General features: G+C 44.0%; 1 protein-coding gene across 16 annotated transcripts in view; it reads left to right on the top strand.

The window, feature by feature from the left end:
* Positions 1 to 20,485, top strand: part of tns1b (tensin 1b) — a 173,932-nt gene extending 153,447 nt beyond the window's left edge. For 7 of the 16 annotated variants that reach the window (XM_030427822.1, XM_030427829.1, XM_030427823.1 and 4 more), the window contains 18 exons: positions 13 to 1,515; positions 2,369 to 2,449; positions 5,502 to 5,695; positions 5,775 to 5,913; positions 9,107 to 9,202; positions 9,610 to 9,636; positions 9,945 to 10,125; positions 10,298 to 11,361; positions 11,805 to 11,891; positions 13,129 to 13,257; positions 13,455 to 13,547; positions 14,615 to 14,692; positions 15,261 to 15,329; positions 15,456 to 15,482; positions 15,944 to 16,112; positions 16,690 to 16,758; positions 17,025 to 17,054; positions 17,585 to 20,485. In XM_030427822.1, the coding sequence (XP_030283682.1) occupies positions 13 to 1,515; positions 2,369 to 2,449; positions 5,502 to 5,695; positions 5,775 to 5,913; positions 9,107 to 9,202; positions 9,610 to 9,636; positions 9,945 to 10,125; positions 10,298 to 11,361; positions 11,805 to 11,891; positions 13,129 to 13,257; positions 13,455 to 13,547; positions 14,615 to 14,692; positions 15,261 to 15,329; positions 15,456 to 15,482; positions 15,944 to 16,112; positions 16,690 to 16,758; positions 17,025 to 17,054; positions 17,585 to 17,723 (4,175 nt within the window). In that variant the 3' untranslated portion in view covers positions 17,724 to 20,485. The remainder of the gene's footprint in view (positions 1 to 12; positions 1,516 to 2,368; positions 2,450 to 5,501; positions 5,696 to 5,774; positions 5,914 to 9,106; positions 9,203 to 9,609; positions 9,637 to 9,944; positions 10,126 to 10,297; positions 11,362 to 11,804; positions 11,892 to 13,128; positions 13,258 to 13,454; positions 13,548 to 14,614; positions 14,693 to 15,260; positions 15,330 to 15,455; positions 15,483 to 15,943; positions 16,113 to 16,689; positions 16,759 to 17,024; positions 17,055 to 17,584) is intronic. The other 9 variants (XM_030427833.1, XM_030427835.1, XM_030427825.1 and 6 more) reach the window with 6 other exon arrangements.
* Positions 20,486 to 25,305: the final 4,820 nt, after the last annotated feature.

Below are 25,305 nucleotides of genomic sequence, written 5' to 3'. Positions count from 1 at the left end.
TGTTTGTTTCAGAAGTCATCCATACTGAAGGACCCCTGGACGGAAGCCTCTACGCCAAGGTTCGCAAAAAGGAGTCCGTTGAGGGAACAGTCACGGCGAACGGCCTCCCTCCCACTGCTGTTGAACATGCCCTCCCTGTGGTCGATCATGCCTTGTCAGTGAGCAGTGACTCAGGAAACTCTACTGCCTCCATCAAAACTGACCGGACTGATGACGCAGCAGCAGCCCCTCCGGCTTCCACAGTGAGCCAGACGCACGTTCCTGCAGGTGAGGAGCTACCCTCGGTTCATCACCAAGCCCCACCTGTACAACAGCCAATCAGTCCCCAGGAGAAACAGGAGCTGGAGCAGCTTCTGAGTGGATTGGAGGGTCCCATGCATCGACAGGGCTACCTGTCCACCCCGGCCTCTGCTGTTGGAGGCATGCTTCACTTGGTGCCCGCACAGGTCCATGTCAATGGGCACAGTAGCATTGACCGCGAGACAGACATTTTAGATGATGAGCTGCCAACCAGTCAAGAGGGCAACAGTGTGGACAGTTTGGGGACGTTCTCCTCCACAGAGGGTCGGGCTACACCAGCTGATATTTACTACCAGTCTGAGTCAATTATCAATGGCCAGGACCATGTGCCGTATCTGGAGCGCAGCGTCCCAGAAAAGCCTCTGGAATCCGCCCAGCTACAGGTTGGCGTACCGAACAAACCTGTCACATTGTCCCAAAGTGATTCAGCCCCATCCTCGGGTAATTACATGGCAACGCAGAATGGCAATTTGTACCGCTCTCACTCGTTTGGTGCAGAGCCAAACTCTCTGCCACAAGCTCCCGCGCGCACCACCAGTAGCAGGGATGCCGTCCAGCGTGGTCTCAACGTTTGGCAGCAGTTTGGTGTCCCCGAGGAGCCAGTAACTGAAGGCCTCACTTTCAGTCCACCTCCCTCTGTCGCAGTGATTCCCAGTCACCACAGCCTCCCACAGTTTCCTCATCGCCACAGCGCCTCCCAGCAAGAAATTGAGCAATCTATTGAAACCCTCAATCTTCTCATGTTGGACCTGGAACCAGGCCGTTCGCTGGTGCCAAAGTCCCAAAGTGCTCCACCGCGGGAAAACAGTGTCGTAGTGACCACCCAGCCGTCCTTCTCCCAGGGCCAAACCAGGCCCTCCTACCAGGCAGACACCGCCATTCATACCCACTTTTCTGGCCCCAAGTCCAGCCTGGCCGGCCAGTCGTCGCCACCTCAGATGTCACCCGGGAAACCTATTACGCCAGAGCCTACTGCTGTCCAGGGATCTCTGAGTCACACATCTGGAATGGCGGGAACTGGTCCTTTCCCCTCTGTAGCTGGTCACATCCAGGTGAAGCCCATCAACACATACCCACCAAGCGCATTGTCGCACTTTGCAGAGGCCTCTGAGCCCCAGGGAAGCCCGAGTGCCGCCTCAGCATCACCCCAGCCAAGAGAAAGTGAGCCAGATGAAGTCTTCAACGTTGAAGGTCTGGTGGCCCAAAGAGTGGCAGGTAAGATCTAACATTATTTCATCCTGATAATTAGACCTTCGTGGTTGTAGACTTCAACTCTAGCTTCTTCCAAGAAGCACCCAAACTTTTGGCTCATTATTTCCACAAACAATCCTTTATCCAGGCGAGAATATTTGCTTTTTTACCACATATTATTCACTGAACCAGTTGTGCCATATCTTTGTTTTCACTGCAGAACATTTACAGAACTGTAATGTTGATCCAATCAGCCGTGCACTGTACGCACACATACTCATGGAAATCACTGTTCTGCCCTTATCTCATTTCCTGACCGTCACCTCATCACTCAGGCTCAAACAGGAAGTGTTCTCTTCAGTCCAGCAGGTTGACTGTCCCTAGATAAGCACATCAGACATCCTGCAGAGCAGCAAGAAAGTCAACAAAAGGCAGTGTGATAGCCGAGCCCAGTGCCAGAAAAAGGTTTTCTAGAATCAGCAATACGGTTCCATTAACTTTACTGCCATTTAAATGTAGTTAGCGGTTCACTTTACGTAACACTAAATGCTAGTTTCACACCATTAGAGTTGGAAATGTAGTGTGCTGTTTGTGTGAGGTCAACAAGACCCATGTTGGATATGCTTTCTGCCTCTTTCTTCATAGAAATCATCCTTGTTTTTATGACTTGTGTGGAGACAGCGAAGACAACACTGTTTCATTTATGGTTTAGGTTTGATGTCCAGGCTTTCAGCATCTTTTAAATATGTGGAAAATATCAGTTACCCTCTCGTTTCTTGTTCTCTGTCATAGGCGGAACCTCATCTCTCTTGTTTTTCCTTTCCTAGCTTTGTCATCATCATTCTTCTTTTCTCTCATCATCCATCTGTTTACCCAGAATACTCGGCTCGTGTCCAAAGTGTCATCCCCAGCATGACCTCTTCTCAGTCTGAGCACCGCCGTTCTCACTCCCTCTCGGGTTGGTTCTTCCATCCTGTCTGAAGGAACACTTAAAAGAAAAAGGGACCTCTCCTCTTTTCCAAGTGTTCCTTCAATCGAAGTTCAAGTCTGTATCTGCCGTGTCTTTGAGTGTGGTGGGCTTTTGTTTGCATTTAACCATTTCTCTCTTTTTCCTTCTTGTTATCTTCCTCTTCTCCCTCTTCTTTCATAAGTAACACATTTCTCTATGTCATCATGGGATTTGCAGAGCATCCTCAAACTAACCATTGATTCCTTTCTGCATACATACTCACCCTTCGTTCCTGTTTGTTCTGAGTTGCAGTTTTTTCCTACCTCAAGGTTAGGGAATTACCTCAACTGTGGCGCATACAAAAAAAAAAAAAAGAGCCCCGATTGGATAATGTTAAAGTTTCACAAGAACGAGACAGGGGAGGCACAAAGGAGGCTCTGTCCCTTGCCAGGAGAGTGCATGTCACAAGATCCATTTTGCCAAACTCAGGGGACAATACCGAGGCCAGGATACACTGGTCTCATTCAAGTCTGCTTTTTTCACTCGCACTATTTTGAAGATTTACAAAGCCAGACAAAAGACACCAAATCTAGGAGAGAGACCACAGTCCTAGTTGGAAACACCACTAAAGCCGAATGCGTCCGCTGGGAGAGGGAGACCACAATGCAGACAGGATTGTTCTGTTTAGGGTGTCCAGGGGCCAGTCTGGCCTCTTTACCACAGAATGTAATTTCCTTTTTTAGTGATGCAACGCAACGTCAAAGTGAAGTGTTGCAAAGTAGATCTTGGATTGTGGAGCTGGAATTAAGTCACAGCTGAAGTCACCGTGACGTTCATATCCTACAAGTAGCACTCGCATAAACTTAATACAATAATTTGCAAAACAAACTTTTCTTGACAGTTTAACAAATTTCCAAGTCGATGTAGTAACATCTTTTATACAGGTCAGGGTGAAGTGTTTCCCGAGCATTCACAACTTTCCCCTTCCTTTGTTGCTCCTCTCCCAACTTGTTTGAAACGTGCTGCTGCCAGCAAATTAAAAATAACCATATATTTACAAAAATCAATGAAATTACTGATTGGGTAAAACATTAAATATATTGTATTTGTGCAGTTTTCAATTGATCACTGCACCCGACTGTTTTGGCATCAGGCTGTAAATACATTCCTCCTATTGATCTGAACTGACATTGCCGGGAATGCCTTCCCTTCACTCTTACCTTAGATAACCTCTCACAGTTGCAGGTGTGCACACACACACACACACACACACACACACGGAGACATTCGTTTCCCTCCCTTGAAAAGAAAAATAAGGATCGAGTTTATGTTTTTGAAATCAACCTCATGCGTATGCACACGATGGCTGGATTTTAAATAGCAGAGAAATGTCCTCGAGAATCTCCGGCCATCGCAGCTGGAAGTCATTAGCCGTCGCCGGGGTAACGGCTCAGTGTTTGACAGTGCTCCGCTGTGGAGCGGTGCATCCTGGGTACATCTGGTTCTCAGTTTCCAGGCTCGGCAGTGCGATGGTGGGTGTGCGTCTGTTTGGGGGTGTTGACTACATGCTCTCAAAGCTGTCAGTTCCAAAATTTTTTAACCGACACGCTGCCAACATTTGAGCTATTTGTAGCCGGAGATAAATGAGGCATCCTGACAGATTGACACCTGTTAATCATTGATTTCTTTCTTTAAAAATAAGACATAAAGTAAATTGATTTATTAACTCTAATCGAATGGTGATAATAGAAAATACAGAGACATCTGGAGGGTCACTTAGAGGTAACGAAAAATCAGAGAATATCATTTTTAACACCTCAGATTTTTTTTTACGTATGTGGCAATAGCAGCTACCTCCGTTCTTAACTATTAACATTTTCACAGCTGCTATCACTAATGTTTCCCCACAGATATTTGGCCGGGATTTAGCTCCCCCACTTCAAAGTGAAGCTGAGTTGATGAGATATGACTATTTTCACAATTTCCATAACAGTTTGGCTCGTGGTGTGTTTTTCCGTGTATGGAAAGGTTTGTGGCGTCAAACTGAGAGAAGCCTTCGGTCACATTTTTGAGATCGATATCAGCTTGTGTTTGTTTTCATTTTTTTCTGTGAGACCATTCCACCATCTCTCATGCAGGTGTCAGAGAAGAGCTCTAAAATAGATAAACAATAAGACAGCTCCAGGTCCATTAAAACCATCGTTAAAGCAACCGTTTCACTGACGGACGACGAAAGTAGCACTTTCGCAGGATAAAACTGCCTTAGCAACAAACAACACCACGGAATTTATTATTCCAAATCTGTCCCCTTGTTTCTTAAACCTATTGTACTTCTCCTTCTTCTGCCCGTTAACCTTCATCTTGTTCCAGAGTTGCCCGGCAGCCAGCGATAGTCTTTCACATTTGGCTTTGCCGCTTTGGCCAGTGTTCATGCTTTCCTACCTCTACCCGCCAGTCATTGGCATCGCATATTAGCTTAAAGCTCTTAACTGAAAATCCTGTTTGTTTTATGCTGGTAGCTTTCTCTCTCTCTCTCTCTCTCTCTCCCCCACTCTCTGTCTCCCTCTCTCTCTCTCCCTCTGACTCTTTCAGTTCAAACCAGATTAACTGAAATGAAATGAGCTTACTGGCTGCTTTGAGCTTCAGCCAGATCTGCCCACACTGACGCATTTGATAACCACCAGTTTGCACCAGTGTATCAGATCATCTTGATCAATTGTGTGAGAGAACATTTTCTCCCAGGCATTAGAAAAAAAACACGCTACAAGGGGGTGAGCATCACTTTATAGAACATATTTCCAAGGTCACGTCTTAATTTTCATTCATGGAGACTCTTCAGTTTGATCCGCGGCTTAACCATTCATTAACCTTGTGTGTGCATGTTGAATTGGAAAGTTTTAAGAGCCACGGCCTCCTGAATGCACACGATGGCCTGTGCAGCGAGCTTTCACAGCGGCTGACAACCATTAACCTCTGATGGCGGTGATGGATTTTCACGAGGACAGCGACAGCAGTGATCCCCCATTGCTTAGCGTTAACACTCCCTTGCGTGTCGTCTCAGGTGTCCAGGCCCGGACAGTGTCCTTGGACGATCCTGCAACTCTGCCCCGCCGTCGCAACGTCAGCGAGGGCCAATACCAGAACGGTCCCGATGACGGTCCCTCTCCTGACGTCCCGGTTCGCTCCCCGATCCGCTGTGTCTCTCCGGAGTTTGTCAACGCCATAGCGATGAACCCCGGAGGACGACCTAAGGAGGTAGAACGCGCACATTTTGGAACGTGTTCTGCTTTGCATGTTGATTTTTGTTTTTTCATGTAATTTTTCTGCTTTCCAGAGACACATGCACAGCTACCGCGAGGCCTTCGAGGAGATGGACGGTGGCCCCGTCAGTCCTACACCCACAGTTGGTGGTGAGGCGTTTCCCCAAACCCCTGCCTTCCCAATTTCGCCGCAAACCCCTTACTTCAACCTGTGTAAGTTCCCCATCCGGCTGACAGAGGGCACTGTGGAGCTCAGATGTAGTTACAAATATCAAAATGGTAATGCTTATTTTAGCAATGAGTCTACTTTGAGCAGCAACTTATAAATGTCATTGTTGTTTTTTAAGTGGAACAAAAGAAACCTAAATTAACCTGCGATACAAACTTACTGTAAAGAAGTCTTGGTGTAAGTTCACATCTTGTTCAGTGACTCTTGGCAGTCACTGAAGATTTACTTTATCTTGACTTACAATAATTTCTCTCTTTTTGTACTTCATTTCCTACCACATTCTCCAAGTAATGATAACATATCCTCGCTACTGCCTCATCTCGCTTTCATTCAGATTGTAAATGGGCTGCCTTTTCCAATGTCCAATGGACGAGTGGGAAGTTGCAGCACTCTGGCCTTGTGTTGGCTCATCAAAATGCCTGAGTGGTCACGTCTCGTGAAGACTGAATCCCTCTTTTCTCACAAGAATGTCTGCAGCCATTCAGTAAAAAAATTCAGAATAAGAAAAAAAGGAAAGAGAGACAGAAAAAGGCCCAGTCGGTTTGGCGTAACATCTCCCAACTTTAAGTCTGGCCTGCTACTTGATCACATTTTCATCTCTACGTTCTGTTTAGCCTGTTTTTTTTTTTTTTACTAAAACTGGTCCACAAAGAAAATAAAAAGATCCTGCAAGAAGTCTGTAAAACTGTAATGACAAGATAGACATCCCAAGAGAAATAAACACACCCATCTCCGGTCCTGCCCTCTTCCAACCCCCTCTCCGTCAGCCTCACATACAGTCTCACATATTAGGTAACGCGTCGTTTGCCAGCTCCACCAATTACATCATCCAGTCCTCTTGCCTATCTCCCCCAGGGCACACCCATAAAAGTTAGTCATAAAGAGACAACATATTTTTAACACCCTCTCCACTGCGTGACATCCCTCCCGCCCCTCAAAGTGGGAACATTTTGTACGACGCTGAGCAGCAAACATTCTCTGAGATAAACAAAGAACTTTTGGACAACTTTATTAATAGTTGCATCTGATATGCATGTGACAAAAAAAACACGAGTTCCTTTGTTGTTTGTGTTTTTAATAGAGCTTCATTAGAGCACAAAATTAAGTTAACTGTCATCAGTTAACTGAGATTAGTTTTGCAGTTATTTGCAAAACTTGTCAAAGGTGCATGGTTAGCTGATCGACTGAGTAGTGTGTCTTCAGTGTTCACTTAGCCCGCCCCAAAAGCACACCAGCCACGGTTTAATCTGGGGCGTCGAGGTTGCAAGCACAAAGAATTGATTTGGATTCTTTGGTAAGTGGAGGATGCACGTCTCTCTACCGGAGTTCCACTGTCCCGCCACGTCAGCCAAGTGAACCCCCATCCCGTCCCTCCTCTTCCCGAGTGACCCTTTACCCATCACTTATCACAGTCCTGCACCGCTTTGGCATGAGAGCCACACGAGAGCAGCACCGGCAACAACACACACAACATCTAAACTCACTTTGGTGTACATATTGAAGAAACTGCAAGTCTTTTCCTGATAATATGTATGTAGAAGACAGCAGGGTTTACAGCATGCTACCAGCTGTGTGAGGCTGTATTTAGGCACCGCTCTGTTAGCTGAATGCTAATGACATGGCTCACAGGCTAGGCGTTATCAAGCTAAATGTTTATAAGCCTGTAAGCCTAATATTAGTTGAGCAAACTAACTTTTTATACTTAGTATTAGCAGACACTACAGTTGAGACAATTGTTGAGATAATTCACTCCGGACCATAAATGTTGACCTCACGATGGTGCTCCAGGACAGTCAGAAGATCCCTGTCAGTCCCTGATCTGTACCAAAAACCTGATTTGTTTTTGTAAGTGGTTGGGGAAAAGGTTAGGACCTGACCCACGCAGATGTGTAGAACACAGTACAGGGTTTCTGTTCTAGATTGGGTAATGACTGATCTCCAAAGTCCCAATGATGCATCAAAAGATAGAATCCATTCAGTAGATATTGAGATATTTAGCTGGCTGCGTGGTAACTTTGACCCACTGGTGGCACTAAATTTAAAGTCTGAGAATCACCAAAGTCATTAGGATTAACCCAATGGACACCATCGATATCTCTACCAAATATCATGTCAATCCCAAAGATGTAAAGACATTTTACGCATCCATAGGCCCATACATGTAAAGCACAAAGACCTACAGTCATTGTGAACTTCCAGTGTCTCAGCAGCTGCTGCTCTCTGTGTTGCTGTTGTCATCTGTGTTTGGGTTCCTGTTGCTGCCTTGTATCACCGCAACCAGCACCCTGCTTGCCCTCCCCCGGCAGTTGTTATTACCCATTCATTTACGTCTTGTCCTTTGATAATTGTGTTCGCAAGATGTGTTTTGTTGTTATTATCTTCACCCACATGATTATTTGTGTTTACGCTGGAGGGGAATAAAGGAGTAGTTGGCAGGAAGACTAGAGTTGCGAGACAGATGCATAAAGCGGAGTCACCTTGGATGAAGCACATTCAGTCAGGGTGATTATAGTAATATAAGTCTGAATATGACTAATGCACTCGTGGCAACACACTCTACTCCTATTTCCCTCCGGTGTTAATATAGCCGAGACTGTGTCAAATCACTTCTTCTAACATGGACACTTTTAACTTTATGGGAACGTTTGATTAATCGGAAATCGAAACTACAACTAGAGTCTATAAAATTAAAATAAAATATCGTAGGAGTGGTATTTGTACCATCCTCCTGGTGGTACCGAGTCCAGATTGACGCAGCTCTGCTTTGATGTCACTTGTGTTTGACGCACACGTCATTCTGCTGATGGTAGAATGAGGTGGTGTCACTGCAAGTTTGTCACGTTGTGATTGGTCACATGCATGTTTTGCCCTTCCATCAGAGCATGAACGCACCCCTCTGAACATGTTGCTGTTGTGTGTTTACCTGTGTATTTTCTTGACAGCTGTTTACCTGCGTATTAATACATGGTGAGCAAGACTGAAGGTCAACTTCAAGCCACCATACAGCAGACCATATGGAAATTAAATGATATCATGGCATTTCTTTTGTAAATCTAGTGTAAATGTAGTGGTCCGAACAAAAGATAAATCATGGTTTGACTGTGTCACCAGGTAGCAGCTGTCAAGATGTGTGCACTGTGTGATGCTATATGGTGATAAATGTCCTATTCCCTTCAGGTCGGTCCCCTCCTGGTCTTGCCAAGACTCCACTGTCAGCGCTGGGTTTGAAACCCCACAACCCAGCGGAAATCCTCCTCAACCAGACAGGCTCAGGTTGGTCCTAACACTCACTTCATTTGAATCACAACCTTTGACGATAATGAGGAAAGAACTAAATCCGATGTATTGTTGTTCTTTTGCTATTGTAATGTTTGTTTACATCAGTATTTATTGTAAAACTTGTACTGCTTGTATGATCACCTGAGAAACACAAATTAAGTGGCATTTGAGTTGGATTAATCTTTAAACCCTGACACTTACCAGCACAACAAGCTTGTCAACCTTTAAACTTTCTCAAAATACACTCTCAATAATGGGAACACTAAACCTCTAGTCCTCTTCCTGACATTCCCATCGGTGGCTTCACACAGTCCCTTTTAATACCAGATTGAATGAGTTTGCACAAATCTTTTTTTTACATAATTCTATTTCTCTGGATTATCTCCAACGATGCTCCACAGATGATGAGAGCAGTGAGGGTGAGGAAGGTAAGAGTGCTGCTATAATGCCACGGATGATCATCGACATTCAGGGTGATAACATCCTCCACCTCATTTTGTAGTCCGCCAACATTTCACTTGAATCGTGTGGAAAAACCACTCCCATTTTCATTCGTTGTCCGGACAAGTCATAACCACTCTCACCGCAGCGTGTTTCATATCTCAACATTTTCACAGTTTTATGGGACAAGTACGGTGAAATCAGGAATTATCATTGACGCAGCTGCAAAGCCAGAAGACAGAAAATCTGAAGTAAATGTGAGGCTCATAAGGAACCCTTTATCTCTCACATGCAGGACCAAGAAGCTACGTTGAGTCTGTGGCGAGGTCGGCAGCGACAAGCGGAGATCAGCCCTCGTCACCTCGGAGCCTTAGCCCACCAGAAGAGACGACAGGCCAGCAGAGAAGTACAAGTCCATCCTCCCACACACTGAACCCACCTTTGTCCAGCAGCAGCCCCATCCAGAGCTCACAGGGGTGAGTCAAAAACACAGTGCTCTCTTTAATTTTTGAGTCAAGGCCAGATCTTAGACTAGGCTTCTTCTTTGCAAAGGACCCTGTCAATCCCTCATTTTTGTGTGTACTTAAATGAATGGGAACTTGAAAAGGTAGTTCAGAGGGTTATTAACCTTTTCCATTTCTTTTCCAGTGATCACCCCTTAGCAGAGAGCAGCGTCAGCACTCCGTCCCAGCCCACTACTGATTCAGGCTTCCGCTCCCAGGTTACAGAGAGTGCCTACCCGACTCCAACCCCATCATATCAAGCCCTGAACACCCCCACTTCTTCCTACCTGGATTCCAGCTCTCCGACCTCTTCTTACCTTGGCACTACTACCCCTACACAGTCCTACCTTGGCCCCAACACCCTACAGGGGGCCTACGTGACCTCAGACCCCAGCCCACCCACCTCAGAACCCCGCCAGATAACGCTCAGCCACGGAAGTCCCCGTGCACAGCACCGGACCAACATCCTTGGCCACCCAACCCTTGGCCACCCCACCCACAACTCCATCCTCCAGCAGCGCCCAAGTGCTAATCAGGATGTGTCCATCATCATGGGTCAGCAAACATCACCAGTTAATGGCTTCGAGGTGGGTATGGTAGGCCTGAGTGGCAGTCCAATCCTTGGGCATCGTCCGTCTCAAGGAGCTCAGAGCAGCCCAGTCCTCAGCAGACAGGCCTCATTGGCACAGGGGTCTCAGCGGAGCCCAGTCCTCAGCAGACAGCCATCCCTTGGCCAGCCAATGCAGAGCAGCCCCGTGCTCAGCCGACAGCCATCTGTCACACACCCCCAAGGAAGTCCGGTTTTGGGCCGTCACCCGTCAGTATCGCAGATGTCCCAGAGAAGCCCTAGTTTGGATCGCCACCCCATGCACAGCGGTTACAACACCCCAGATGAGCGACATGGGAACCTGTCACGACAGAGCAGCTCCTCGGGCTACCAGGGACCGCCCACTCCCTCCTTCCCCATCTCGCCTGCAGGATTCCAGGATGGCGGGATGATGGGGATGGGTGTAGGGTTCCGGCAGGGTAGTCCAGCCCCTGGTTTCCAGCCTCAGCTTCCAGAGAAGAGGCGCATGTCGAGCGGCGATAGACCAAATGGAGCACTGTCCTACGGCACACTGAATGGGAAGATAGTGTCCCCAGCGAGTGGAGGAAGCACTCCCAGCTACTTCCACACCCTCTCTGACTTCTCCAGGTTCAATATGCCCGGTAAGGACACATGATGTGAAAACTGTTTGTTGAGTTCTTCTCTTCTTCTCTGTTTGCTTCTTTTTCTCCCTTCCTGAAACGGGCTGAGTCATTCAACAGCAATAGGGTGGCTTAGAGCCCAATGTGTTGGCAGCCACCTCTCTGCTTGTGTTGGGCTTTTAATCCATTTAAAGTACAGCGACCTCAAACATAATGGCAGATATTGCCAGACAGCAAAAAGCTTGGCATACTAAGCTTAATAGTCAGATGTAAACTTCAATCTACAGTACAGCTATGCCGAAGCAATTTCAGGGTGTATCTCATGTGACGTGTACTGTCAAAATGCTGCATTGTAGTACTTTAGCTGGTCAAATACTTCAACAAAACACTGCATACTTTGACTGTACCGACTGATGTCGGGTACATTTTGATGTTGTGTGACATTTTATTTGTTTTTGTTGCAGATGGAAGCCCAGAGAGCAGGCTGAATGTCAAGTTTGTCCAGGACACGTCCAAGTTCTGGTACAAGCCAGAAATTTCCAGGGAGCAAGGTAAGACGCTACAAGACTTTGTGCTTAACTGACCAAGACAGGTATATTAAGGGATTTTCCAACCTACACACTTCTAAACTGGAGCTGGAATATGTGTAGTATGGGACTGTGTGTGCCAACAACAGAGGTAAATGGCTTACCTCACTTGCAAGAAGTGTAAAAGGAGGTTGGGATAAACTTTTCACTGGCCTGGCCAATTATTTAGCACTTTTACGATTATCAGTATCCGTGGATGTGCACTTAGCAGAAAATATGACTTGGTTGCATAATATAGAGAATAGTAACGGACAGTGGAGAAGTAGATTAAGCTGCTGCAGTGGTTTGAAAAGTTTATATCAATGTTCAGGTGCTATTTTTTTTCAATTTGGAACAAGGCCTCCATTGTTTTTGGTGTAGTGGTCCTACGTCGTCATATATCACACAACGTCACCACTTTGGATAAATGCATGTACACATAAACACACACATGCAGACTCCGGTATATACACATCTGTACTTATGTGTTTGGTTGTGAGGTCAGTTTGCTATTGGCTGCCCCATCTGCATCTGCTCATTGCCCGTATTGGATTATATCATGTTAAATACAAGCACATGCTCAACTGCAATGACATCACACACACACAGGGTTTATACTTAGTGTCCTACACTCCCAGAAGAAAAGCCGCACCATGTGTGGAGAATTAGGAACATCTGCATGTGTTGCTCATCTCATCCATCTTCCTTCCTTAAACCATCACATGTGGACAGGCGGAGGCATTGAACTAAATAGTGAAGTAATGGATCTGAAGCGCGTCTCCTTGAACAATGGAGTGCCTCAAACAAAGTGTCATGTTAAAGGTTGTACTTCTAATGAAATACAGACTGACAGCAATTTTTCAAACTAAAGGTTAAGACTTGACTTAATCCTTTTTGTTCTGAGTCATGCTTTAAAGGTTTCGCTTCCTTTTTCTTTAGTTCACCTTGATCCTATAATGAGCCGACTTCCTCTGACCTCCAGCGTCTGATATCCAAATTTAGCCCTAGCAGAATAAAGGGTTTTTCCATTTACCAAGTCCTCTGTGTGCACTGCTGGTTGATATATCAAGTATTTAACGTTTTGTCTGCTGTTTTGTTGTGCTTAAGGTTAATTTAAATTCTAACAGACCTGCCAAGAGACTACAGATGTTCCGTAGCTCTTAGCTAACTGCTACATTTAATGCTAGCGTTGTGAATTAAGTGAATGTCCGCTGTGTTGCAGCTATCGGCCTGCTGAGAGAGAGGGAGCCTGGAGCCTTTGTTATCCGGGACAGTCACTCGTTCAGGGGGGCTTACGGCCTGGCCATGAAGGTGGCCTCGCCTCCACCCACCGTGCATCAGAGCAAGAAAGGTAAAGGTTTTACACATCAATAACAATTTGAAAGCTGTGACTAATACCACAACTATTCCCTTGTGTTTTATCCGCTCTTCTTTCTCCCTATTTTGGTCTTGACTCAGGGTTGATATCTTAATACCAGAGATATGAGGTGATGTCTCCTCGTTAATCAGCTGCGCTGCGCTCACACCTCTCCCGCTCTTTTGTTGCAGGTGACATCACCAACGAGCTGGTGAGGCACTTCCTGATTGAGAGCAGCCCCAAAGGAGTGAAGCTGAAGGGCTGTCCCAACGAGCCTTACTTCGGTGAGTGGGAGCCTGCTGCCCTCACATGTTCGCTGACAGCGCGGAGGAGAAAAAGTCAAAACACGAGCGCTCGCTCCCGCCTGTGTTTCTGTCAAAGACCCGAAATCCTTTCCCAGTTCTGTAACGTCTAATCCGGCTGTAATTATGGTATTGACTGAAGTGATCTAACTCGTGTTCTTCCTACTAATTACGCTGCAGGCTGTATGACGTGTGTCTGTGTTTGTTTGAGTCAAAGCTCCTCTGCCAGATACGAAGCGGGGCACGCTGTAAACTGTTGTCTTGTCTCTCTTTGTTTCTTCTTCCCCTCTCAGTCTTGAACCTATAACTCAGTTCATCACTCTCCTGATGTGCAGCTGCTGTTGTTTATGTTTATTTGATTTTACTAATTCCAAAAGAATCCCGGGGCTTTTTTCAGGCTTAATTTTTCTCACCATTGTGTATCTAACGAGACACATTTAACCAAATCCATCTTTTATAAAAAGATGAGTGAATGGGAGTGACGGGATTAGAACCAGAAGTGTTGGATTTACATTGTATAAAGTCCTTTTATGGATCCAGAGGGAGCTGCATGCAGTTTGATGAATCATCAAAAATGAAAAAAGAGACGTAGCAGACCTCTGTAGCCTGCTTTTCACGTATGCTTGATGGAAGCCGCCCCATGCTACATTAGCCGCTATAACCCTCCCAAACCTCTGTGTGGAATTAAATTATACGATATTTGTGGTTCTGCTGCATCAATTTGGAAATCAATCGTGTTTCCAACAGTGTCTAAAGAGTGCAATGCTTAATCAGTGGATTACTCTGTCGTGACAGTATACGTTTGTTAATCTCTGTCTGCATATGAGTGCAGAAACTTCAGAGAAGATTTTGGTATCTTAAGCGTTCTGGTTTCCGTTTGTATTCCGAGTTGTAGTCGAATAATCCCGTCTGAGCGAGCGTTGGGTGCATGTAAAACAGTCCGTGTTGAGAGCAAAACAAGGGGAACACATAAAAGTTATAAACTGACGACAAGTTAGCTTCTTAAAAACTGTCTTATTTCCTGACTGTGTCTTGTGTCTGTTGGACAGGCTGTCTGTCTGCCCTGGTCTACCAACATGCCATCACACCACTGGCCCTACCCTGCAAACTACTCATCCCGACAACAGGTCAGTGGAATCCAAACCTTTGTGCATTTTAAAGTGATTTTTGATCGCATCATGTTAAACTTTCTACTGAAAAGAAACTCAAAAATCTGTTTCAAGATGAGTTTTATCTTTGACGAGGAATAGAACTAACTTACCATCATACAAAAAATCACAAGGAGCTATTAAGTAATACTTCGTAGTCGCATTTTTATTTATGTCTTATATTTTATCTTTATTACCAGATAATTATGTATATTTTTGTGAAGTGATTTCAGCTAATAGTAAACATGGGATAGGGGCCAGATGTTGGCATGGCACAGAAATAAAAATGAACTATTAACCATAATATTTTCTGTCTGCCTTCACATTTGACAAATATGTAAATATTTGTGTTTGCTAGGTAAGATTTAAAAACATTTACCATAAAGTTTCTTAAGGACGTTTCACAAAGCCTGGAACATATAATTAAGATAGTAAACAACATGTGCTGACATCCAGTGGAGGACATGATGATGACAGTTGACCCTGCTGAAGAACTGAACTTTATACCCAAACGTTTAAACTCGTCTCTCTCTCCTGTTTCACGTAGATCTCATCGAGGAAGTTCCAGAAGTCGCGACGACAAATCCCGCGCCTGACCGGCTGAAACAAGGAGCAGGTAAAACATCTACTCACCGTCACTCAGTCACTCAGACGGCCTTTAGATTCTCGGACATTAATGACAACACAATTAAAAATGGTCCTGAATCATCTTACTGACAACGTGACGTCCTTGTTATCCCAGTGCAGAGGGCCCCTGCTGATTCCCATGGTAAACCCCGTGCACTTTTTTTTATTTGGAAAGCTCCATCTGGAATGTGCATCCTCTCTGTTTGTCGTCTGTCTGTGTATGTTGTAACCTGCGCCAACAAAACCCTGCGTAACCAAATTCATTGAGATGATTTAAGATATTTGTCTGTTAACACGACGGTCCGGCTTCTTGAACGTAACAGGCAGAATGTTTTTTACGTGGAATGATTTGTTTTGGAGACTGTTCGACTCCAGCCAGCTTTTTTTTTTGCTCCAGACGTGCATGGAAATCAATATTTCTGCATGAAAAGATCAAAACAGAAGCTAAAACAAAAACATTTTCAAAAGGATTCTTCTTCTTGCAATTCTCTGCAGTAAATAAATTCCCAGTTACGCTGTCTGTTTGAAAACCTCCACATCTTGATGTAATCTCTTCTGACATTGTGTAATTCGCCTGACTGGGAACATCTGCTGTCTTCCCAGCATGCAACGTGCTCTACATCAACTCGGTGGAGATGGAGTCCCTGACAGGCCCGCAGGCGGTCGCCAAGGCCATATCTGAGACACTGGCTGCTGCTTCTCCTCCTGCTGCCACCGTCGTGCACTTCAAGGTGTCCTCGCAGGGCATCACGCTGACTGACAACCAGAGGAAGTAAGTTCTGGGTACAACCTGTCCGCAGTTTAACAACGTCCTGAGAAGATAAACACTGCGTGACATCAGGAAATTTGAGTTTATCGTCTGAACACGTTTTGTTGTTTTTGACGGGCGAGTGTGAACATGAGCCGACGATACGTAATAAATAATTGCTAGCACAGGTTTAAAGGATCAGGATCATATTTACTACAGTGTTTCAGTCAAGGACCCAGATTTGTTTTATGTAGGGCGACGTCACGAATAACACTTTCAATTCATCCGTACTGAGAGAATATCTGCATTATCTGCACCTGCACACCAACACGGACAGAGTATATCTGAGTAAGACTCGTGTTTGAACTCAGATCTCGTAGCTAAACAGACGACTAAATGAAAAAAAAAAAACAGCTGTCTCCGTTAGCTGAACAACTTCCTGGAAACAAGCTGCTGGTTACACTCAAATATTATATCCACAACAAAATGATGATGTCCCTGAAAGATGAACTAATCATCTGCAACCCTTGTTATTTCCATTCATGTATTTTGGTGTTTCTGTAATTTTAAAATGTTGGTCTGCTGTTTTTTTTTTTTTCAGGCTTTTCTTCCGACGCCACTATCCCAACAACACTGTCACGTTCTGCGATATCGACCCTCAGGACAGAAAGTGAGTACAGACGCATGAAAACGACGACTTAAAGAACCATCAGTGACTCGCTGTAGAGGCAGAACTACTGAGAAGCTTCAACATCCTGTGCATTAAAATCAGAAGAATGTCCAAAGTCTTGTTATTAAAACTCTCTTTCTACTGTTTTATTCATATTAAGGATGTTGTTGACTGTGTGAATCCCGTGTTTCACTCTCAAACCCAAGAAACATACCAGCCGGTCCACTTTACACATATTAATACACATTATCTTCTAATGTTTACAGGTGGAACAAGCCTGAGGGAGGCACAGCCAAGTAAGTAAAAAGAGCCAGGAAGAATCAAAATAGGCTGTTGTGTGTGTGTGTATATATACATATATTTACAGGATTGACACCTTCAGGTTACTTTACGTGTATTTCCTGACTTAAACCTTCCTATACTGAGATAAATGCACACGAACGAAACAAACATGAATTTTCCTCTACAAATACTTCAAATTAAGCAGCAGAAAACTTTTTTTTTTGACATCTGCAACTCGCTTTAAAACCGTACATCACATATCTAATCTGATTAAATGTAGCTGCGCCCCTTATACACATGTAGTCTTGTGAAATACTTTGATAAATTCAGATTTTTTCACCCCAGATAGTAAATATTCTCCTATCTTACAGAAAAAAAAAACCAAATATTTCAAATTCTAGTTAATTAAAAAGCTAACGGCACTCAGACTAACTAGTTTGAGATAATACACTTTGTACTTGACAAATCTAATAATAAATATAATTCCATCGTAGATTCAGGAGCATTTGCCAATAAATCTCCATCTTTGTCTCTTTGTCTCCAGGCTGTTTGGGTTCGTGGCGCGTAAGCAGGGAAGCACAACCGACAACGTCAGCCACCTCTTCGCCGAGCTGGACCCCGACCAGCCCGCCAACGCCATCGTCAGCTTCGTCTTGAAGATGATCGCGGCGCAGAAACGATGAGCGCTGACAGCAAAAAAAAACGCCTGGCGCTTTTTATAAGGCCTTTGGTTATTTCTCTTTCCTTTTTTTAACCACAGACACTTTCTTTCTGATTTTTGGACAATTTAGCATTTGGTTTTTACGCGTCACCTTATTTTTTTCCTGCTCTTTTACTCGTGTGTCTGTGTGTTTATTTTTTGCGAATGAAAGAGACAAAGAATGCGTGGTGTGATCGTGTGTGTGTGTGTGTGTGTGTGTGCTGCTTGCATGCATGTGCTTTTCTTTCTTGGACGGACTCCAGAACGGACCAGAGGAAGTGCAGGATGGGGGGGGGGGCGTGGCTGTGTGTGACAATGGGACGGGAGGGCGAGTCGGACCTCCCGCAGCAGGGTAACACGTGAACGGGACGAGGGAATGACATTGTGTGTGTGCAAATGTTATTTTTTAAAAAAAAGCGTTTCGTTTCATTTTTATTTTTTTAAAAAGAAGAAGTCAAGTCGTGTGATGTAAAAGTGGATTGTAAATCTATCAGGCTTTTTGACTGGTCAACCAAAGATTTTAAAAAAGTAGTCAGGGCGTGTATAGCGTGCCACTGTCGGAGGGTCGGAAGTATTCTTTTTGTAAAACAAATATGGCTGCTTTAATCAAAAATACTGAACTGTTTCTCTCTGTATGTACTGATACTGTAGGTCAACTCTGCGCCGCTGCCGTCCTGCGAGCGATCGTCTTCGGACGTTTCGTCGCAGCCCGGGCGAGGCTCTGTGTAAATATTCTAGGTTGCTTTATGAGTAGGACTGTTCTAGATGACATTTGGTGCCTGACTTTCTTTTTTGTAATGCAGAGCTTTTTAAGAAAAGAAAAAAAAAAAAGAAAAGAAAAGAAGAACATAAAACTCTTCCAGGCTGTCTTAAATATGCAAAAATAGCCAAACTTGGAAAACAGAGAGAGAGAGAGAGGGAGAAAAAAAAAAAAAAAAAAGGTTGCTCCCACAGGTTCCCCGTCTGATGCAGTAGTGTCGCTAACGATGCAACAGATGCGCAGCTAGAGTCTGACAGGTGTTTTTTTTTTTTCTTCTTTTTTTCATCTACGTTATCCACGTGAGCGCAGGAGAGCATCAGTAAGACAGCTAACCGAATCACCGCATCCAAACGGGGATCAGCTTCCCGTCTGCAAACATTCTCCACGTAGCCGCACTAATTCTGCCGATCAGTGAACCGCCTCCAGTTGTGTTTCTGCGAGGACCATCTTTCTTTTTACAGAAAAAGCGTCGTCCAGCTCTTCGGTTTTCTTGAAAAAGTTTCCGTCAGTAGAAAAAAAAGAAGCTCTTTTTCGCGTCAGCCGGCCAAAACTGTTAACACTCACACCCTACCCAAAAGTAAGCTATACATATAAATATACATATATAGATAAATATATATATATATATATATATAAAAAAAACTTCCAAACAGTGACTTAAGATATTTATTTTTTTTTTGCTTTGTTGCTCTGTGTTATCTTGTATACATGTATTATAAAGTATACATCAAGATTACTGAAAGCGAGAAGAAAAGATTGCTTTTTATTTTGGCTAAAGTCAAAAACAGTGCGTTTGACATATATAAAGGTGTAAAGTGTGTGCATTTAAAAAAAAAAAAAAAGTGTATCACTGTTGTTTTTGAATGTTTTGTTTTTCACAGCATTTACTTTACTTTTTTTTTATTTTAACAACCTTGTTTTCTTGGGGAGGCTTCGTTTGTTTTTGTTTTGTTTTTTTTTAAAGAGGGGGAAATATTTTGTATGAAAGATTGTTGTTACTAAAGTCCAAAATTTTGAGTTATCCTATGCCAACACAATTGTTTTTATTAACTTAAAACCTGCCTAGAAAGAAAAAAAGACATTGTCCAAGTTTAGCACTTAAATGTTGAAGTATTATCAGCGCGTCTCCGCGTGGCGTCGGACGTCGACCCGCTTCGCATCGCGTCGCGTAAGGAGGCGGACCGAGCGGCTCCTCGGTCCTGTGCTGGGTCCGGAGCTCGTTCATGGGAAGACCAGTCGGTTCAGTCAGTAGCTGCTGCCCTCGTGTGGCGTAGAGAGATCATTACAAAAGGAACCACTTTTTATTCTAATAACAGTGTTTTAGCTGTGATTATGGCACGTCAAACCGAGTTCACTAATTTGATTTTGATGTTAATTCTTTAAACCTGACGCTCTCGGCTCAGTGGCAGCATGATGTAAACTAATTAAATAATAAGGGTTAGTTTTTCTGGGGGGGGGCTACATCGACTCTAGTGTACTTCTTCAAAAAAAATAGAAAAATACAGCACTTACAGGGCTTTTATATCTGACTAGAATGTTCCATTATTTATTAGCAGGAGCCTGCATGCTCGTTACCTTAACGCTGCTGACTGTAACCTGTACACGGTATCCTCCAGTCTCACTCAGCCCCCGGCCCTTTCCAAGAGAAGACGCCCATAGATAGATAATAATCATCAGGTTTTTTCCTAATTTTTCGCGTGACGACTGTGTCTTGACTCGGCTTACGAGACAGAAGAATCTGTATTTTTTTTTTTTGAGGATGTCCTCGACTTCAAACTGAATGTCAGCCAATTTGTTTGCCAAGACAGAGTCTGGAGCGGCGTCCGCCCGCTGCGACGGATCAGTCTGGACTGTAGAATGTGTGTGAATGAGCTACTATGCCTGTATAGAGCTTTTTGTCATTTTTTTTTTTTTTTGGTTTGCTACCTTGTATGGCTTTTACTATTTCTGATGGAAAAAACACATTAAAAAGCAGTACAAATCAACGCACGCTTGTTTTTCTTTGTGTCACCGCAAACTCTACACGAGGAAAAAAACGGCGCTGAATGAGTTTGATTTACGAGGGGAAAATAAGAAAAGACTTCGCTGATGCTATCGTACTGACCTTTATCTCACCAAAATTCAATTTGGATCCTTTTTCCATCAGTCACGTCTCATATTTTTGTTAACGATGACTGAGAAACTGTAGGGGGGAAGGACGTGGACTTTGTTGCATGTCGAGAAAAAGACTGAGAACATCTGCTTCGGGGAAATCTAGAGGTTGGTTAAGAAAAGTTGAGCCCATCTGTGTAAAAATATACAGGTCGGCCTTGATTTTACAGACCTACAGGACATCAGCCGCTTCCTAACAGACACTGGCATCACCAGAAAAGACAAAAAAAACAAAAGACGAAATCTGTTTTTTTCGCCCTCCCAACAAGAACCTCTCGAGAACCGCGAGAGCTCTCAGAAAGGTGGAAATTGTTATTGTGTCACAAAAAAGTCTTTTCCGACCAGAACCGCTCTGTTTTTCATGACCACAACCTTCCAGTTGTGATTACCTAAACGACTCCAAACCTTTTGACCACAGCGATGGCAGATCAGGAGACAGTCGCATGAATCATTTTTGTTATGGTTTTTTGCCGCTTCGTGTTTTGGAAGGTTAACGACAAACAACCTGTTTTTTCGTTCAGTTCGGAGGAGTCGACCTCCGATGTTGACTGAACAAACCCCGCGCTGTGTGACTCACTCTTTCTTCTTTAGACACAAACATGTCATTTAGGTACTGAAACCTCATGAGGGCATCGATGAAAACACCATAATTTACTTTTTTCATAGATTTCATTATCATAAAAACATTGAAAACATTGTTTGGAACAACGACATCAGACTCCAGGAGGACGACACACGTCTGTTAGTGCCATACTCGGTGGATTATAGTAGAATAACAACGTCCAGCTTCGACTACTTGGGGTTGGTTGTTCGTGCAATCTCATGACATCACGGCATTAAGTCTATAAAAGTTTGAAATTGTTATAATAAAATTTTATGGACAGCAATTTTCTGTACCCTCACCAGCTTCATAAAATGAGGAGAAAAAAAAAATGCAGACGTTTTAAAATGAGCAGGCTGCAGGAATGTGACACTATTAAAGTGTTCTCTAAACGTTGTCATTCATTTTGTTTCGGTGACGTAATGAGGTTGCTTTTTCTCTCTCCGGTCCTGAGAACTTTAGAGGAGCCATAAAACGAAAGGACGTAAAACAAAAAACAAAAAAAAAAGAAAGAAAGAAAAAGCATGAGAATGTTTAAGAGTGATGTTGTTGTAAAGACGCTCTGGTTTATCTCAGAAAAAAGGAGCGAGACTGAAACTGCATCTGCATGTCTTGTGAATGTGATGCCGTGAGGAAATGCAAATAAAAAAATGTAATGAACATTTCAGGAGTAAAAAAAAACACAATTCATTACAATTAATTGTTTTTTTAGTGAGCTGACAGCTCCTGGATTAATCGTTGCGGCTCTGGACGGTTGCTAGCAAACAACAAAATGCTCATCGTTAGCAGGTGTTGCTAATTAGCACTGAAGGGAAGAGTGGAGGGATCGCCAGCGTTGGTTTACTTCATTGTGGCAGCCCACCCAAAAAAAACTAAACATGTCGGCCTCATGGTGGCGCCACAGAAGAAGCCATTCGGTCTCCTCAGGGGAACATGGATGTCTGTGGGTTTACATGTACAACATTCAATGGCTAATCTGTCCAAGAGTTACATTAATAGACATTATTCATATCCCTGCTTAGTGCCGCGACTGTACAGACGAGTAACGACACCGAAAGTGACTCATCTTTAAGTCTAAGTAATAATTTGTCAGTTTGACGTTACACAGGAGCATCTTGCTGTTGGTTCCCATGGAAAAGGGAACTAAAAATACCGCGCTGGAAACTATGGCAAAATGTAATGTTGAATCACACACACACACACACACAACAAGAGAACACAGAACTGAGGTATTTAGGGAACAATGGTGTTGCTCGGTGAGGCCGGTAGTATTTTAAGGAGATAATGAGAGACGTGGAGGTTTGTCTAACACAATTGTTTTACGAATAAACAAACCTCGTTTTCCAAGTCGAAGCCTGTAATGTGGCAGATGTGCAGCAATCAAAGCTGGAACCTCCGTGAAGAGCCACACAACCGACCTCCGGAGTTCTTAAGCCTCTGGCAGACTGGAGGTGGTGGCGGGTGTCGCACTCAATCACAATCATGGCAAGATTTTTCCCTTTTCTAATTACAGAGACACTTTGTGTTTCATTCCTCGCTGACCCCGTCATGCAACCTGTCCGAACACATTTATAGATGCACGGGTAAAAAGAACAGACGCTGGATGAGCCGTGTGCGCGTGAGTCACGGATGTAAAGATGCGACGCTGTTAATTGCACAGCCGCTCTTCGGTTTCTAAAAACTTAACACACCTTTGCAACGACTTGTTGTTCATCCGCCTGAGAACGAGGAGGGATGAGAGGGAGCAGTTTTATCAGACGCTTCCCCGAATCCTACAGCTGTTACAGACTGACGGCCTTCTGCCCGTACGGATTCTCCTGTCTGTTCATGTAAATCTTGTCTTCTGTATGTATGCACCATTATTCACTCTCCAGTGAGCAGCAGAGGCCGGCCACCTGTCGCTGTAATGAACTGGGACGTGTTCAATGATGTATACATGTCGTTAATTATCATAAATCAATATTCGTGGCTGCAGTGGTTTTAAAAATAACACATTTCAGGCATCGCGCGAATTCAGATTATTGGAAGAAGGTGAAGATGGCTGCAGTTTATGTGCTCTTCAGTTTGCTGCATTAAAGTGGTGTGTTGTAGAAGTCAGTGTGTGATAATATGTTCGACCACTTGATGACAGTGTTTCCTTTTCAGACAAAGCACATTCAACGAGGCGCTCTGCCATAAATCAGCTGACATCTTTCCAACTTAGTTTACATCTGAGGTGAACTTTAGATCTGTGATCTGACTGTGTTGTGTTATCTGTACGACGTCTTTCTTTGGTTTTTAACTCTTAACACAGAATACAGATTGTATTATTGTCCTATAGATCAGGTATGGAGAAGAAGTTGTGTATAATAAACTAAATGTACTCTCACCACAAAAGAGCACAAGCTTTAGTTCTTGGGGAGCTGAGAAATGCTTCCTGATGAGGATTACAGTCTCTTCATCCGCCTCACACGATGGAACAGAGACGCAACTCTGGAAATGTTAACTTGTTCTCCACAGGGGCTCCAGATGACAATATCAGGGGGAATTACTGCCGATTTATTCGGGGATTGAGATGGTGGATGAAAGGAATGAGCCTTTTAATCTGTTTGCTTCACTAGTCTCTCCTCTACACTGCGTCTTTCTTGACACATTCTTCATTTTTCGGAGTCAGCTCACAGCTAAATTCTGCACAATTGTGGACTAATTAGCTGCAAACCCTTCACAACCAAGCGATACCACTTTGGAGTATGCACATGTAAGGTTTGTCTTCTGGCTTTGGACCAATCCCTGCTTGGCTTTTGCTTTTATCTTAGCTTAGGTTTGGTTGTTTTACAGCCAGAAGACTAACATTACCTAAGTGTGGACAGGTGAGGTTAGCCTGGCAGCTCTACTTTTCTATCTAATGGGATGTCTGACATTGGTTACCGAAATATTGGCACGAGGTTGCAATAACTGCTTTGCATGAATCAATGAGGATCACCAAACTCTCTAAAAGTATTCTGAGTATGAACAGAACTTTCTCTTTGTCAGATTTGTCGGCGTCAAAGATGGCTACAGCGAGCTAGAGAGACAGGTTGATACGTAGAGTATTTCATGTCTAAAATCAATAAATTGGCTAAGCTATAATGTTGTTTTTGTTTAGTTTCAGGTCTGTCAGACACTGACTGTGGTTAAGTGATGGGACCCAACTTTCAGCCTCTGCAGCTCAAACCTCCCACCCTGCAAGACTTCTGTGGTAGTACAGCAGTAGAGAACCAAAGTCACGCCCCATTCTCCAAGTCACCAAAGTCGCAGTTTGTCGTAATTGAAGTCAAATACCATCTAGTTTTGTGTTGAAGTGCTCAACAAACTACATCATCTCGATCGACTCACGTCACCGACACCAACGTTGCCGCCACCTCGGCTCAGAGAAGGTGCTAAACAGATGAAAATCACAATAAATCTGCATTTACTGACAACTGCAGGTATGTGAAAGGTCAGATGATTTATTGTTGGGTCGCGTTCTTAGGACGTTGAATACTGGCAATTCTAGTTGGCGGCTGGCCGGACCCGCCAACTCAAAAGTGGCAGTATTTAAGTGCCTGACTCAATGATCAACCATCGTCCTCCAGAATCACTTTTTGGTCTGTAAAAAACTACAGATGAAGATGCTTTTTGAACAATAGCCCTCCAAGTCAGCCAGAGAATTCATGTTTCATAAACACACAGCTGATTCTGCTTTTTTAGCAGATCGTGGTGTCTCTTTTAACTCTTTTCCACTGGTCAATAATCCCATTATACTCAGGCTTTTGCGTACAGTGGGAACGGGTGAACTCGACAATACACCTGGGTCAACTGTTGTTCTGATCGCTTGGCTTGGCTCAGCTCTGATCCAAACCGTGGACCTATTACTACCTGGTAAACACACTAAATTTTACCGCGGACATGTTATCAACATGAGGTGATGGTGCATTAATAAGGAAGGAATTTGGGATGCAGATGATTGTTGTTGTCTCTTCCATTACAACTGTTTCTGGCCATTCGTAACGTACAACGTGACGGGCTGCCTTGTGGAAACGGGGTCAATCAGCG

This window comes from Sparus aurata, chromosome 9, assembly GCF_900880675.1.
Source record: "Sparus aurata chromosome 9, fSpaAur1.1, whole genome shotgun sequence".
In the NCBI taxonomy this organism is placed as follows: domain Eukaryota; kingdom Metazoa; phylum Chordata; class Actinopteri; order Spariformes; family Sparidae; genus Sparus; species Sparus aurata.
The sequence above is the reverse complement of the archived record's forward strand: the minus strand, read 5'-3'. Positions and strand labels throughout refer to the sequence as shown.